This window comes from Castanea sativa, chromosome 1, assembly GCF_040712315.1.
Source record: "Castanea sativa cultivar Marrone di Chiusa Pesio chromosome 1, ASM4071231v1".
NCBI classification, from domain to species: Eukaryota; Viridiplantae; Streptophyta; class Magnoliopsida; order Fagales; family Fagaceae; genus Castanea; species Castanea sativa.
The window spans coordinates 60,802,589-60,820,023 of NC_134013.1; the positions used below are offsets into that span (position 1 = coordinate 60,802,589).

General features: G+C 34.5%; 1 protein-coding gene across 1 annotated transcript; it reads left to right on the forward strand.

Annotated features, from left to right (window-relative positions):
* The first annotated feature begins 503 nt into the window (after positions 1–503).
* Positions 504–16,482, forward strand: LOC142619986 (DExH-box ATP-dependent RNA helicase DExH9). Its single transcript, XM_075793413.1, has 14 exons — positions 504–937; positions 1,877–2,077; positions 2,175–2,393; positions 3,451–3,789; positions 4,348–4,452; positions 6,182–6,292; positions 6,983–7,233; positions 9,251–9,374; positions 10,491–10,773; positions 10,863–11,017; positions 13,417–13,569; positions 13,661–13,893; positions 14,463–14,727; positions 15,854–16,482. Exons 1-14 carry the CDS (start codon positions 659–661, stop codon positions 16,130–16,132), a joined length of 2,997 nt encoding a protein of 998 aa, XP_075649528.1. The 5' UTR covers positions 504–658; the 3' UTR covers positions 16,133–16,482.
* The last annotated feature ends 953 nt before the right edge of the window (positions 16,483–17,435 follow it).

The window sequence follows — 17,435 nt, forward strand, 5'->3', positions numbered from 1 at the left end:
TACGTAATAAGAACTTAAAGATACAGATTTTGGTGTATAAAGATAATTTTTAAATCCCTTTTCTCAACTATCAAAAAAAAAATATATATATATATATATATATATATATATATATATATTGGGTTTTGGGTTTGGAAGAGAAGGATAATGGGTGGTTGATTTGAAGGGCCAAGTTGGTGAAATCATTAGGTTTAAAAAGGTGCAACCATACACAACCAATCTGAACCCGTTTTCTGAAACTGTTAAGAGTAAGAGAGAGAAAAAAGAGAAGCAAAGTCCGGTCAGTTTTTACCTCTTTGAAAACACATTTTAAATTACAAAAAAGGGCTAAAATTAAAACAAAAATAATATAGAAAAATTTTAAAAAATACATACGGGAAGGATGGAAGGAAGGAAGGAAGGGTGCCTTTTCTTTTTTATGGACTCAAAACGGTGCGTTTCAAGACACGAAAGTTATGTTAGCGCCGGCATAAAGCAGCTCTGGTTCTGAATGTCCACAAAACGACACGAGCACCACAACGGCGCCCTGTCCTTCTTCAGAACTACACAACATCTTAAAATAAAACTTGCTTTTAATTCAAAGCTTTAGGTCTTTTCCTTTCCCTTCGAAAGCTATATAAAGCCGTTGAGCTTCCACCGTTGAGTTTGCCAAGCAATCATGGGTTCGTTGAAGAGAAAATCGACGGACGACACAGCAGCGGAACCTCCGCCCAAACAAAAGCAGAGAGAAAACGACTCGCCGCTTCCCTCCGCCAACAATGACGAAGAACCCGTTGCTTGCTTACACGACGTGTCGTATCCGGAAGGCTATGTTCCTCCTCCTCCTCCTCCTCCCCCTTCCTCTTCGGCTTCGGCGCCGGCGAAAGAGTTTCCTTTCACTTTAGACCCTTTCCAGTCCGAATCCATCAACTGCCTTGAAAACGGCGAGTCCGTCATGGTAAGCTATATGCTGAAAAATTTGAATCTTTTACTTGTCGTTTTGTCCTGATTTGTGTGCTTTAGTTGTAGCTTTAGCAAACATTTTGGAACTTATCATGTCTACTCCACTATTACATAGCTATAATGGAGGAGAGGAAAAGGAAAAAAACAGAGTTAAAAAAAAAAAAAAAAAAATGAAGTTGTGAAAATAGTGAATTTTGATGCTATACCTTAAGTCTTGAGGGTTAGAGGTTGAGCATTGCCTTGGTGTGACAGGTCGTGGGTTTGGGTTTGGGAATTAGCCTCCCCAATAAAATGGGGGTAGGGCTGCTTACCATAACCTCTGCCAGACCCTGCAAAGGTGCACTGGGTATGATCAGTTATTAGAATGGGAATAACTTTTAGTTGGAGTAAATAGGGTTCTTAGTTAGGAAGTGATTTGTTATTGGTCTTTATGAACTAACTGCAAAAGGTTTGTGGTTGGTCCCTGGAGAGATTGGTGTGGTCTATTCCAAGGGTCCGGGGTTTTGGTTATGGTATTGGTGGTAGGTGAAATTGGACACTAAACATTTTTGTAGTCTGTGCAGTTGGAGTACTGAATTAAGGGATTCAGAACAAGTTCTGATATAATTAGTTACAAATTCTGGAAGTAAAAATAATTCTAAATAATTTTTCTGTCGGATTGGATGGTTTATAAAATGGAATGTGATTTCAAGTTCGTTTAATCTCACCAACTATAGATTTGTCAAAACTTTCTCTTAAGTTATAGAATATTGGAAAAAGATTTTGACTGAAAAGATTTACCGATGTATTGATAGTTGTGACTTGTGATTTGATTGTTTAGGCTATCCTCTCCTCTCATATGACCAAGGATTTTAGTGGCATGAGTTCCTAACGAACAATTATGATTTTTTTTTTTATATAAAAAAAAATGACTTCATAGTTCCATTCATTTCAGGTGTCAGCCCATACTTCTGCTGGGAAAACTGTGGTAGCATTGTATGCTATTGCTATGTCGTTGCGAAATAAGCAGAGGGTCATATACACTTCACCAATCAAGGCGCTCAGCAACCAAAAATATAGGGAGTTCAAACAAGAGTTTTCAGATGTTGGGTTGATGACAGGTGATGTGACAATTGAGCCGAATGCTTCTTGCTTGGTAGGTGTTTTGGCCACTGTCCATTTTTGTTGTTCTTTTTTAGCATTATTTATTTATGTATTTTTTGATTGATTGCTAAATTTTAATTTAATATCAGGTGATGACTACAGAAATTTGGCGTAGTATGCAGTACAAAGGGTCGGAGATTACGCGAGAGGTTGCTTGGATTATTTTTGATGAAGTACATTACATGCGTGACCGGGAAAGAGGTGTAGTTTGGGAGGAAAGCATAGTTATGGCCCCAAAGAAATCTCGATTTGTATTCCTATCAGCAACTGTACCTAATGCAAAGGAATTTGCTGATTGGGTTGCGAAGGTGATTTTCCCTTGATTGAATATTATTTCCTCATGCATTGAAGGAGATTGCAGATGCTTATTAGTACTCTCAACATCATTGCATGCAGAAAATGATTAAGGATTAATCATGGTTGTAATTACTCACAGGACCATTGAGTTTACGCATGCAGAATATGATCAGTGAGATGACATAGATCTTCTTTGAAAATCTGGGATTGGAAGAACTGAAAGAACAATTGAGTCTATGCTAGAATACAAAGTTCTCATATACAAACATCACAGGACTTTAGTTTGCAGTTCTATTTGGTTGGACCCAATAAATATTGTGCTCCTGGTCTTGTTCATTTGCTTGCTAGGAAAAAACCTCGTAGAGGCTGGTTGAATAATTTTTTCTTGTTTTGAAAAGTATTTAACTATTTATGATTGATTGAAAGTGCAAGTTAAATGTAAATGGTTTGGTTACAGGAAGTACATGTATGCTATGGAAGATAACCAAAGAAAATAAAAAGATGCAAAAGAAATTATTTCAATGAGGAGTTTTTAAGATCTAAGGAAATCAATGAGTATCCTTCAAACTCTCTAGAATGAGTACTCCAAAATATGGCCTCTTCTATGATCTGATGTTTGACTTTAGGGCCATTTGTGGACATCAGATTGTGAGAAGTTCTTATTTTGGCAATATCCTTTCTCGAATATTGCTTTCCTTCTGTCTATGATATATCCTTTTCTATGCATCCATGTGAAGCACAAATTTTGGGCTCAAGACCATCCCAGGGCTGACATTTTTAACCCTATAGTTAATTTTAAGCACATGAAGATGTGATGCGCATGATGCTTTTGTTCCATGCTAGGTTGTACATGAATGAGAAATTTGAGTCTTTATGATATTGTATAAGTGAATGAATGGAAGAAGTCATACTACAAGTTCCACATTTGTTAGTTTATATGATTTATGTGCAGCTACAGAATCACCATCAATTTCCCTGATGCAAAAAACATTCTGATCCAATTTACTTTGTATTATGTGAATTTTCCACTGGTAAAATATGTGACTTAATTTGCTGATATTAATGCAGGTTCACCAACAACCATGTCACATTGTTTATACAGATTATAGGCCAACACCTCTTCAGCATTATATTTTCCCTTCTGGAGGTGATGGTCTTTACTTGGTGGTGGATGAAAAGGGAAAATTCCATGAGGATAGCTTTCAGAAAGGTTTAAACTCACTTGTACCTGCTAGTGAGGGTGACAAGAAAAAGGAGAATGGGAAGTGGCAAAAGGGATTAGCTATGGGCAGAGGTGGTGAAGAAAGTGACATCTTCAAGATGGTGAAAATGATCATTCAGCGTCAATATGATCCCGTCATACTTTTCAGCTTTAGCAAAAGAGAATGCGAATTTCTTGCAATGCAGGTATTACTCCTTGTTCTTGTAACCTGTATTTCATTGCGGCAAAAAGAGTGAGGGAGCCCTGATTCCTTTCTTTTTTAATTATTTTAGGTTTAACAATTGTTAGCTTGGTCTTTTTTTTAGTTCTCTTTTTCAAGTAGACTTTAGAGAAAAAGATAATTTGGAATGAGTTTTGCATTCCAAAAAAAGGATGAAGTATCCAAAAAATATATATATGTACAAATATATATGTTCATTTTTTATGTTTTACAATATTTTTAAATGACACATAGCAAATCACTTCGAAACGTTTCCACTGAACATTGTTTTTTTTGGTCCAACTTTTTGATTTAGATATCTTTGGCACCATTCATCAGGATGTGTATGCTACTAGATTAATTTGAAGTTTATCTGAATCTAATGCATGTGTCTGAACATGGATCTCCAAACTATTTCTGTGAAATAATACTTTGGTTTGTCTATATTTCTTTAAGTCATGCATCACATGTTTTACTTTTATGAACATGGAATTAAGAACTTGTGAACTAGGGTTTTGGTTTTGGACTCTTTTTGGTGTTATAGATGGCAAAATTGGACCTGAATGGGGATGATGAGAAGGTGAACATAGAAACCATCTTTTGGAGTGCCATGGATATTCTTTCAGATGATGATAAGAAGCTGCCTCAGGCAAGTTCTTTTTCTGTGTCTGTTTGTTTTTATGTGCTTTTGAGCCAATATGCTGGTTTTAGAATATTAGCTTTTATTGATGCAATCCCTTATATATCACTTCAGGTGCAATGCTGGGATAGTTGCCCACTACTTAGTGCTTTATAGTTTTAAGCTTTTTTTTTTGTTATAAAAATTCCTTAATCCATTTGCGCTCTCTTTCTCTCTCTCACACACACACACATCATGAAATATCCCCATGTTTATAACTTTATATAGTAGCTATGTTTCAATTGCTTTCCTCTTTTTTTTTTTTTTGGTTCATGTTTCAATGCCCTTTCTATTTCCTGGTAAACAATTAAAGTGGGGTTTTGATGATCTTGCAATGCAGTAAGACCTTCCATGGTTTCTAGGAGAGGCATAAGTGGAAAATGTTGGTTAGATTTGAATGAAGATAGATACTTGTTAAAAATGGGCAACCTAAATTTAACAAATACAATTAAATTATAGTGGCATGTTGTGCCCCATCTATGGATGTAGATACAATGAGGAGCTTTATTTATTTATTTATTTATTTATGAATGCAAAGGATTTTGTTAAAGAAGAACAAAACAGCAGCCAAAACACAATCTAAGCGGCCTAGCCTCAGCCCCTCTACCAAGATAACATCTACAAAATGCGGAGGACCAGAAGCTGGACCCAAAAAAAACAAAAAAGAGCTTCTATAGGATGTCACTAACATATGGGCTGCCTTGTTTGCTTCTTGATTTACCCAGCTGAAGGAGATAGAAACAAAATGGCTAACAGACTGTTGTGCTTCAGTGGCGAAGTTTATTAATCTCCAAGGGGTTCTGTCTTTTGGGGCCTCAAGGCTTCGATTTACAGTCTGTTTGAGAGTTGCTACACATATCTAAAAAAATAAGTACTTAGAAGCAAACTCGATTAAAAAAAAATGCATGACTTTGCACCTTTTAGAAGATTTAAAGGAAACAAAAATGAAAAAGATCCAAATGATCCTCACTTGGAAGTAAAATATTGTGACACTCAGCATCATTGTAATAACAGTTTCAAGCCATTCTTTTTCTCTTTTAGATATGTTTGAGCATTATGATTTAAGTGTATGATTGTACTTCTTCCTGTACTCAGTTTTTTTTCAACAAAATTTCTCGTTGCTTATAAAAAAAAGTTGCAGCAATTCTGTTGTTATTTTGATAAACTCAGCCATTCTGTTGATACTAACATGAGTCCAGCCAAGTATGATTTTTTAAATTTGAATTTTCAGTGCCTATGTTTTAATTGGTAAGTTACACATCACTGGGAATCTTGAAATCATGGCTTCATCATCCACCTATTCTTTTAGGGGGAAGGAATTGCCCTTTTACATTGGCTTGTTGTAGTCTTTTCACTTGATTTATTACATTCATACCTTTAATCTTTAAAAAAAAAAAAATTCAGTATTCAATTTGATTAATTTTTGTGGTGAAAGGGCTAATTTTGTGAAATTATGTTCAAAATTTGGATTGTATGTGGCAAGAAGATGACTTACTGTGGTTTATATGTACTAAGCATCATGGCAATTTTATTATTTTTTACTATGTGTTTGATTACTGCACTCCAGCCAAGAACATTGACTTGGCCCCTTTTTTACATCTAGTTTTTATGCTGAAAATAGTTCATGAATCTGGCTTTTGTTGTTTTACATTAATTTTCAAGCTTTTGATTTTTTTGATTTTATTTTATCTTTACACAGGTTTCAAATATTTTACCCCTCTTGAAACGTGGAATAGGTGTGCATCATTCTGGCTTGCTTCCCATTTTGAAGGAAGTTATTGAGATACTATTTCAAGAAGGACTAATCAAGGTTGGGAGCACATTATAAATTTAAAATAATAATTATGTTTATGCATATCTTCTGGGACTTACTGAGACATTATAAATTTAAAAGAATAATTATGTTTATGAATAGCTTCTCGGACTTAACGAGTGACTTAAGCATTTTTCTACTGTTCACTTGGGCAGTCCTGATAATTTCTGATATTATAATGCAGAAATGCAAAAACCCTCTTGAACACAACTGGAATCAGGGGCCTTGAGCAGACCATGAGCAACACTATTTTAAGTTCTTAGCTCATTAACTATACTTTTGGTCCTCCTGAACCTTGTGCCTGTTTTCATTCTGTTCCAATTTGATGCCATTAGGCTGTTCAATGTTCAAACACTAATAAGGAGTTTCTTTTATTTATTTTTTTGCCATCTTTTTGGAGAGCAAATGATTGAATTTCTAAAGAACTGATTCACAAATATATATATATATATATATATATATATATATATGGTTTTCCTTTTTCTTTCTTTAACTTATTTATATTTGGGGGTTTTTGAAAAATGAGGTTATTGTTTTCTTCTTTTTTTTTTTTTTCTCATTTCTGGACTTACTAAGGTTCATTTGCACCTTTCAAGTGCAGATATTTTAGGTTATCTATTTTTATTACTTTTATTTAATGAATATTCATATTCATTCGACTCATTATTAAGGTTCATTTTTCTCCAGTGTTTGTTTGCCACAGAGACCTTCAGCATAGGTTTGAACATGCCTGCAAAAACTGTTGTGTTTACAAATGTCCGTAAATTTGATGGAGATAAATTCAGATGGCTATCTAGTGGAGAGTATATACAGATGAGTGGCCGTGCTGGTCGTCGAGGTATTGATAGGCGTGGAATATGTATCCTTATGCTTGATGATAAATTGGAACCTTCTACTGCTAAAATGATGCTTAAAGGAAGTGCTGATTGTTTGAACAGGTATGGATGGTGTTTCTCGGTGACCTTTACATTCTGAAAACGTTTAATGCAGCAGGACCTGACAATGAACTTATTAATTTAGGGCAAGCTAATATTTAACGTGGAATATTTCCTCAGGGTTTAACATGGAAAAACTTACATATGATTATTTTTTGTTGATGCCTGCTATTTTAGCTATTTTTCTTTTCTTTGTTGATCACCCTCTTTCTCTTGAATGTTGCATTTAGTTAATTATGCTAGGATAGAATTGGCGGTGTTGGTGATGTTAGTTGAGGCAATTAAATACAGAAGTTTCAGGATGGTTCTGAGGTGAGGAACAGGGTATGAATTTCCCTAATATGTGTTTGGAGTTTTTATCATAGGGATTTGTGAAAGAAGTGATGTGGTACAAAATTCTCAAGTGATTTTAGAATAAAAACAAGAAGGGTAACTAAATCAGGTATGGACTGACTGGAATTTGATTGAAAAATATTGGAATTTAGAAGAAAAATAGGAAGAAGATAAGATCTAGGTCCTGCACCTACTCTTCCTTATCTTGGCATCACACCTCAGAGTAAGATTGCATTAAGTCCCAAGAGCATAATTGCTCAAAAATCTCATAAAACATGTCCATTGAATCAAAGCATTAAGTCCATAATCCATATATATAGACTCCAAGAAATCCTAATTCTACAGTGCTGCCAAGGTGTTTTTAAATAGCTCGGGCTTGGGTTGATAAAAATCTAGTTCATGTTTGTTTATAAACAAGCTAAGCTTGAGCCTTAAATTAGGCTTGTTTAATAAATGAACTAAGCCCAAGAAAAAAAAATTGTTCATGAATAGGCTCGTAAACTATAGGGCTTGATAAATAAAAAAAAGCATAGCCTAGGCTCATCTATGGGCTTGGTGATAAACTTGATATGGGCTTGAAAAATAAACCCATATTTTACTAAACCTTTAATCTTGGGATTGGAGGAGGTTGAATAGAAACTTATTTTTGTGGATACCCTAATTGGGAGTTGGGACCACTTGTCCAATCAAATGGGCTTGATAATGTACTTGTGTTGGATTTCGAGTTTAAGAGCTTGATATTAAACTCGAGCTCAGCTTGACCATTGAATCAAGCCAAGCTCAAGCTTTTGGACTTTTTGACTAGCTTGAGTTCGAACATTGATTTTAGGCTTAGTTTTGGCTTAAGCCAAGCTTGAACATTTTACTTTTCTTGTCAAACCAAACTCATACATTCAATACTCAAAAAAGCTCGGCTTGTTTACAACCCTTTCTGCTATTGCTAGGATATTGGCTTCTAAGCTGAAAATTAATAGCAAACTCTTGGACTTCAAATTTTAATTCTTTAGGAAGTCAAAAGGAGGCTTGACACATGGTGCTCAATGGAGGAACATTTTTTTGGATTTGTTTTATTATCTTGGAAAAAGAAGTCAGAAAGAGGCTTGATCAAGAAATAAACACATCATTCCTCCATTTCCTACATTTGGTCTGACTTTAGATATTGGCTATATTTTACAGTTTTTGGCATATTAAGTCTTTGTGAACTGGTTGTGCAACATTTGCCTTGTTTTTTTTTTTTTAGTATTTATTTTTACCTTTTCCTATTTTGGTGTGTGTGGTTAGTAAAAAGTTTTGTTGCAAAAGCACAAACTTATATTCGAAATTGAAAGGACAAGTTGATTGGAATCACTAAACAAATTCATGAGTTTGGAAGTTAGAGAAATTCTAAAGTAATTCAAAAGAGGCTACACTTCACACTTCTTATGAAGTAGGTACATCATCCATAGCCTGAAGAATTTTTTAAAGAAACTGTATTTCAAGTCACATATATGTGGGTGCGATTGATTGTGAAGATATCTTAATTGAACAAACTTAAACCATAATTCTGTTTTGATTCAAGACACTAAAAATAAAGGAGAAATCATTGAGGGAAGCAAATATTAGTTTTGTAGGTTTACTTTCAATTATATAATCTCTTTTCATTTTGTTGGAATTTCCTTCACTGATTTCCATCTCCCTTGCTTTGCAGTGCCTTCCATTTAAGCTACAATATGCTTTTGAATCAAATGCGTTGTGAAGATGGAGATCCTGAAAATTTGCTTCGTAATTCATTCTATCAGTTCCAAGCTGACCGTGCCATTCCTAGTCTTGAGGTTAATTGATACTTAATATTGACAGAGGACATATTTCAATTGGTCTTTTCCTTTTAGATAAGATGCTTGTGATTGGTTTAAATTATGAACTAATTATGATAATTCAGTAGACTTTCAAAATGAATTACTTTGCTAAAATATGTTTTGCTAGTAAATCAGCATATCAAAAGTTTTGACTGTTCAAATTCCTTATTAAACCTTCAGAAATGTACTGATGGCAATTGCTGAACATGTCTTTTCAAAGGATTTCATTGTTTTCTTCTTTTATTTTTATTTTTAAAATTATTTCAGCTTTTGGTGCTATGATCCTATTTATATGGATCATGTACCATGTGAATGATAGCTTTGACACAATTGAATTGCAACTGGGGATTTTACATAACATCATTATACTTAATTATTTTCTTTGGTGACAAGGGGAAAGAGCATGATATAAAAACATATGCTTTTTACGCAGTCTCAATGTGGAACACAACTTTTGTAAGGCTTTGTTTGGTTGAGGGATAGAAAAGTGGGGGTATAGAAAAAATTTAGTTTTCCCTTGTGTGTTTGGTTTGGGGGTGGAAAAGTGGAAGGATGGAAAACTCTTTTCTTTGGTTGAGAAGAAAAATGAGAGGATAGAAAATGATGTTTGTATAAATTTACTTTCATGTCCCTATTACATTAAGAAAAAGTTTATAAGGAAAAAAATCGTAATGTTTAAGGGGGTGGGGGGGAACTGAACGTTAACATTGCAACGAAAAAGAAGAAAAAAAACGGGAAACTAATGTGGAGGGAGGAGAGGACCAGATGGGTAAATTCCCATTTAAGCACTTTCTCCCCCATTTAACTCTAATTTAGGGAGAAAACAACATACCCCAAAATAGTGGGGCACGGGTGTTTTGTTTTCCATTTTCCCAATCCCCCCCCCCCCCTCCCCCCAACCAAACTAGGGAAATATTCAAAATCCCCCTATTTTCCCCTCACCTTCCACCCCCAAAATCAGCCCAACCAAACAGGGCCTAAAAGATTACACACTACTCTTCCTGGTCTTGATTTCAGCTAAAATTTAACATTCTAAACTCTTTCTCTCTAGAGAGAACTTTAGACTCACCATTATTAATGTTATATTGGCAGAAAGAAGCAAAGGATCTTGAAGAAGAGAGGGATTCAATTGTAATTGAAGAAGAAGATAGTTTGAAAAATTATTATGATCTGCTACAGCAGTACAAGAGCTTGAGGAAGGATGTTCGTGATATTTTGTTTTCTCCAAGGTACTGCTTGCCTTTCTTGCAGGCTAGCAGGCTTGTATGTATTCAATGCTATAAGAGTGAAGAAGCTTCCCCATCTTTCTCTATCAAGGATGAGGTCACATGGGGAGTAATATTAAATTTTGAAAGAGTGAAAACTGCATCTGAAGGTGAGAACTGTAAATGATTTCTCATGAAACTTGGTCATCTCCCTTCAATTCTAGTTCAATGAATGCTTACATTTCAATGTGTGTTCCAGATGATGCAAATAGGAAGCCAGAAGATGCAGACTACACAGTGGATGTTCTTACAAGATGTGTGGTGAGCAAAGATGGAATTGGGAAAAAAACCATTAAGATTGTTCCATTTAAAGAGCCCGGAGAACCTGTTGTTGTTTCTGTTCCTCTATCTCAGGCAAGCAAAGTCCCTTTCTTCTTTTGCTTTATATGTTTTCAATTTCCTTGCTTATATTATATAAAATTGCATTGCAACTTCTTTTGGGCTTTCTGACTCTATTACATTTAGGCACTTTAGTTATAAAAAAGGAATATCATGAACTGAATTTGCTTGTTAGGAACCTGGTGGTTCCTAATGGGGGATGGACACAAATTATAGGGGAATTGATGGGAATTATAGGAAAATTGACTTAATTTGGGATAGTCACCCTCCATGGAGAAATATTAAGAGAGAGGGAGGAAATGCACTAAGCAATGAATTGGTTTATTCTTTAATGATGGAAATGTGATTACAAGTAGATATTTATAAAGCCATAAAACTATTCTATTAGCCCACATGGCCTTATCCTAATGGTCGTATTATTCCCCATGTCCATTAATATTTTCAACATGTGTTAAATGTGATTAACATGCTTGGTATTGTAACTAACTAACTAACTAAATCCCAATAGAACAATTATTATTCATATTCTTATAGCATTCCTAACATTTCCCTCATCTTCAAAACACCTTGCCCACAAGGTGTTGTTAGTGAGTAACACCTTCATGAGGGGAACCGGTCACTAATCCAATACGCCAAAGCATCTTGACTGTTGAAGACGTCAGTTTCCAAGCCATAACTTGAGCAAGCTAGTCCCATTTCTATGCATGCCAAATCCCCAACAATGTTCCTCATTAGATTGCTTTGGTTCCCATACATTCTGGAGATAATCATCTTTTTGTATAGTTTCAATACCAGTAATTGGACCTTGGCATATAATACTCAAAGAGAGAATTTTGTTTGTTGGTGGAACCAACGAGATGGAAAGGAACAAACCCATCACACACCCAGTAACATTACAACTTGGTTCATTTCCTTTCCCAATATTTTCTATATGGCTAGCCAAAGATGAAGGGTCCCAACAAGAAACAAAGAACACAACTCCCATGCTACAACATTGTTATGCATTGGACCAATTTTGAACACAATGAATTAACAAACTCATCAATCTTGAATCAAGTTAGCAGGATTGTAACTCCACCTTGATTTTGCAAAGCTCTTTTGAAGCCATCACCAAAATCTTTCATCAATAAAGCTGATATGTCTGAACTTTGCTTTGGTTGAGAAGCTGCCATATTAAGAACAAGTTCCTTAGTATGCAGAATAATAGAACACAAAGATTCATATTCTATATGCGACCTAGGGGCATCAATTACCATTAGATCAACAATGTACTCCATTCATCAATCCTTACAAAGTTCAATGCCACCTGGTCAGAACCTGTGTGTTGCTGTCCTTCCACCAACCCAAACAGTGAATTCACACTATTGCCCAAAACTGGAAACAAGGACTTCGAAGCAATCACAAAGACTTCCTCAAATTCACAAATAGCAACCTGTGGAGATGCACATTGTGGAGTAGGATTTCCATATATTCAAGGAGTAGTAACTCTCTTGAGAGCTCTTCATTCATGGCCTTGTTAGATTTAGTCAAGGCCTTGACTTTCTTTGAAATAGCCTTGTGAGATTCTATCAAGGCCTTAACCTTCTTTGAAACTTCATTCACCATTTGTCGTAAGTCTTTCAAGATTTCTTGCCAGTCATATTCACTTGTCTCAAGATTGATGGCTTTGATACCACTTGTTAGGAACCTGGTGGTTCCTAATGGTGATGGATAGAAATTATAGGGAAATTGTAGGGAAATTGACTTAATTCAAGGTAGTCACCCTCCATAGAGAAATATTAAGAGAGAGAGAAAGAGAGAGAGGAAATGCACTAAGCAATGAATTGGTTTATTTTTCAATGATGTAAATGTGATTACAAGTAGATATTTATAGAACCATAAAACTATTCTATTGGCCCACATGGCCTTATCTTAATGGTCCCATTATTCCCCATGTGCATTAATATTTCCAACATGTGTTAAATGTGATTTAACATGCTTGGAATTGTAACTAACTAACTAACTAACTAACTAAATCCCAATAGAACAATTATTATCCATATGCTTATAGTATTCCTAACATTGGAGTTGATCTGTTTTGGTTGTTATTTGACTGTTGAGATGAGTAGCTTTTCAAATTTGTTGACGCACTGATTGTTTGAAAGGGTTGGTCTTCATTAAATGCATGATAATCATGTGCTTTGTTTAGAGGGGGAAAAAAAAAACTTCTCTCTACAATTGAAAGAATTTTCTTTTTACTTGATTTGTTTTCTTCCCTGTCCACTGTTTCAAATAGTTTTGATGTTCTCAGTGCAATTGCTTTTGGTGATGCATAATATTCTTCTCTGATGCCACTTTACTATTTAAACATTTTCTTCATTGCATATATTGATTACCCATTAAATTATTTTATGGCTGTCTGATACTATGAACAGATTATTAGTTTGAGTAGTCTTAAATTGTTCACTATACCAAAAGATCTTTTGCCCTTGGAAGCTCGAGAAAACACGCTGAAGAAGGTTTCTGAAGTTCTTTCTAGATTTGCTGAAAAAGGGGTGCCCCTTCTAGATCCAGAAGAAGATATGAAGGTATAGTACTCCGAATTCATTTTCCACATTCACACGTGTTCGTATATATTATTTGATTACAACCTGATTTTTTTAAAAATTTTATTCTCAGATTCAAAGTAGCTCATACAAAAAAGCGGCTCGTAGAATAGAGGCTTTAGAGAGCCTTTTTGACAAGCATGAAGTTGCTAAATCTCCCCTTATTGAACAAAAGCTTAAAGTTTTACACACAAAGCATGAATTGACAGCAAAGATCAAGGCAATTAAGAAGTCAATACGTTCTTCCACTGTATTGGCTTTTAAAGATGAACTTAAGGCAAGAAAACGGGTTCTTCGGAGGCTAGGGTAATGAAACTGGCCGCTATTTTCACTTCACTTTACTTCTTGCTCCTACACCCCTTATTTCACTTTGTTAGCTTCTTAATTCACAAGCTTCGTAGCATAAGATCAGTTCAGGTAGCAAGAGTTCGCTGCTGACGAATGTTTATTCTGTTGTTTTGGAATTATGTTTTGTTGTTACGTAATTTGATTTCTTTTGAACCCTAAACACTATAAAGGAACATCTTTTTTGCAAATGTATTTTTAGGATCTCTATGTTCTCTTGGTTTCTCAAAAAAATAATAAATAAAAAGTTATTAGGTGGTGTAATATTTTTTAAAGTTACATTCAGTGTAACTTGAACTCAACCCTGTGTGTGTGTGTTCGCAGTGCACATTATTATTGTTTCTATTTTATGATTATTTTCCCTTAATGATAGTTTTTAAATTATTTGATCTGAATATCTGTAATTTTATTTTTTGGGTGACAAGAAAAGTATGAACCTTAATGATAGTATTTAAAGACATACTTTTCCATATTTCCATGAACCTTGTTAAGTTGTTTTACTAAAATGCCTGGAGTGGATTTGATTGCAGGTATGCCACAAGCGATGATGTTGTGGAGTTGAAGGGGAGAGTTGCTAGTGAAATCAGTAGTGCAGATGAGTTGACACTGACAGAGCTAATGTTCAATGGGGTTTTAAAGGACGTTACAGTGGAAGAGATGGTTTCTCTCCTTTCTTGTTTTGTTTGGCAGGAGAAACTTCAAAATGCTACAAAGCCTAGGGAAGAACTTGAATTGCTCTTTGCACAATTACAAGATACAGCTCGTAAGGTTGCTAAAGTTCAGCTTGAGTGCAAGGTAGTAGAACTTAGTATTGTAAATTATTTTTTTCTAAGTTTTAACTCAACTATAAATAAATGGGCAATATGATTATTACACTTGGATGGAATTTGGAACACAATTTAGACATAAATTTTGGAGATTTAGTTAAATAAACTTGGGCTAAAAGAGAATGAAGTGAATCATGCAATGCCCTTGTGATTTTCATGTTTTTTTTTCCTCTGAGTGGGTGGGGGTGTTTGAGACCAAAAACTAAAGTAGAAGAACGCATTACCTACAAGGAGAATTTTCATGGCTTGGTTCCCAATTAAAAGTGAAGTGCATTGTTAGGATTTAGGAGATGTGTCGATGAGGTTAATAAAGCTTCTCTGGTCATGAGCTGTACATTTTGAAGCTATGTGATGGGACAGAAACCATCAATGTGTTGATTAATGATCTGATTTTTCTTTCCTTCTAGAGTAATGTCTATTTCAAACCTTTCTTTAGGAAACGTTTTCTTCTGCATAAAGTAATATTGATACCCATTGTGCGTCTAAATTAGTATGGACCCTGATCTTTGCTGCATGGAAAGCAGCTGCTCTGGTCATGACAGCTGACAACGATTGTGGAATCTGCCATGCCACGCTTATTTTTCTCCAAGTGTCATAAAAAGCAATCACCTAGACACAATTAATTGCAGAGAACTCTAGAGCCATTATTAACTTTACTTAAAGACCAAATGGCATCTCCTCTCCTCATACAGAAGAGTTGTTTTTCTTTATAAAAAAAGAAAGAGAGGGAAAAAACCTTCTTCATTGGAATATAGTTGGGAACATGGAGGTGGCTACCTCATATTGATAAAATAATTAGTAGTCTTTGGATATTCAATGGTAAAACCCTTACTCCCAAGCTGTCTGTGTTTGCAAGGTTTCAGCAGAAATTCCAAGAATGTGAGATGCTTACTCTAAGAGACCTTTTTCTACCCAATAAATTCACCTAGAGAAATAATGGTATAGGTCAATCAATCCAATCAGACGACCTTGTGACACTTCATAATAGTTTGCTTCATACATGACTGACATGATTTGGAATTGCAATATAGCTGAGTATATCTTATTGATCAAACAACTGAATGAAATGTTTATTGAATTGTTCTATATCTCAGGTCCAAATTGATGCTGAGAGCTTTGTGAGTTCATTTCGGCCTGATATCATGGAGGCTGTGTATGCTTGGGCAAAAGGATCCAAATTCTATGAGATAATGGAAATTACACAGGTTTTTGAGGGCAGTTTGATTCGGGCAATTCGTAGACTGGAGGAAATTCTTCAGCAGCTCATACAAGCAGCAAAATCTATTGGAGAAACCGAGCTTGAATCAAAATTTGAAGAGGCTGTCTCTAAGATCAAGAGGGATATTGTCTTTGCAGCATCTCTGTACTTGTAGTTTACCAGGAATTTTTTTTTTTTTTTTGAATAGTTGTTATTAGTATTTGTGATGCTGCCTAGGGATGTAGAAGCATCACAAATTAATCTGCAACTCCATATATTTAGGGAGGTGTCTTTGTAGAGGGCAAGATGAGGTGATTAGCATAGGTTCAGGATGGCACATCATCATCAGCAATTTTGGGATGAACATTAAAAATTATAATTGTTTTTCTTTTTTCTTTTTTCTTTTTTCTTTTTTCTTTTATTTTTATTGCTTTATGTTTGTTTTAGTTTTGCTAAGATATATGCAGTTTGAAATGAACATGTAATTTATAAGAGATGTTATACCAAATATTGGATCTCATTTGTGTATGTGTGTGTGTGTGCATGTGCATTTAATAGGTTGCGGTAAACCTAAAATTGTGTAATCATGACACCTTGCAAACTTGGATGAGGTTGGCATAAACTGATACTGTGAAGTTTGCATATTTATGCACTGGAATTTTATCCACAATAAACATGATTGTAATGACCTTGCAATGTGTTGCATAGTAAATCTGGGTCCATACTTATTGCATATTTTAATTGACATATTTTTGACAATAAACATGATTGTAATTTAAAAACTACAACTTTACTTGACATATTTTTATTGGATGTGAATTTAGATAAATTCACTATTGGATTACATTTTCTTCTTATATCATTTATCTTTGTAAAATAAAAAATAAAAAATTAATAGTTATGTCATTAATCGAATGTTTAAATTTCGAGTTTTTATGATCTATAAATTATATATAAAAAGTAAGTTTATAGATCAAACAGAAGTGTGCAACTTTTGCCAAGCAATATCATAAGCTTAAGGCTTGGGTATTTACTTTGTGTTATTGTTGTGCAGTATATTTAATGTTTTTGGACTTGGGTTATTAAAAAAATATATTTTAAACTTGAACATTTAAAAAAAAAAAAAAAAAGTATACGTTCTACGCTTAAAATTTGGAATTGAATACATCTTGGTCTTTTACATTTTAAAATTTTCAATTTAGCACTTTGTGTAATTTCATTTTTATATTAGCCCTTTATATTTCAAATTTTCATTCTAATCATTTATGTTTGATGGTTTTTTTTATTGGAATGATATTCACAAAAATGAACATTTAAAGAATATGAGCCATTAACTAAGAATCTCATAACTCAATTGAAATATAAGAGCACCTTGACAAAGCAGAAAATCATTAAATGCGATTAGTTAACAGCCATTGTTCTGAACGTATCAGATTTACAAAAAGCTTAATCAATACACATACGCATGTGAATATTAC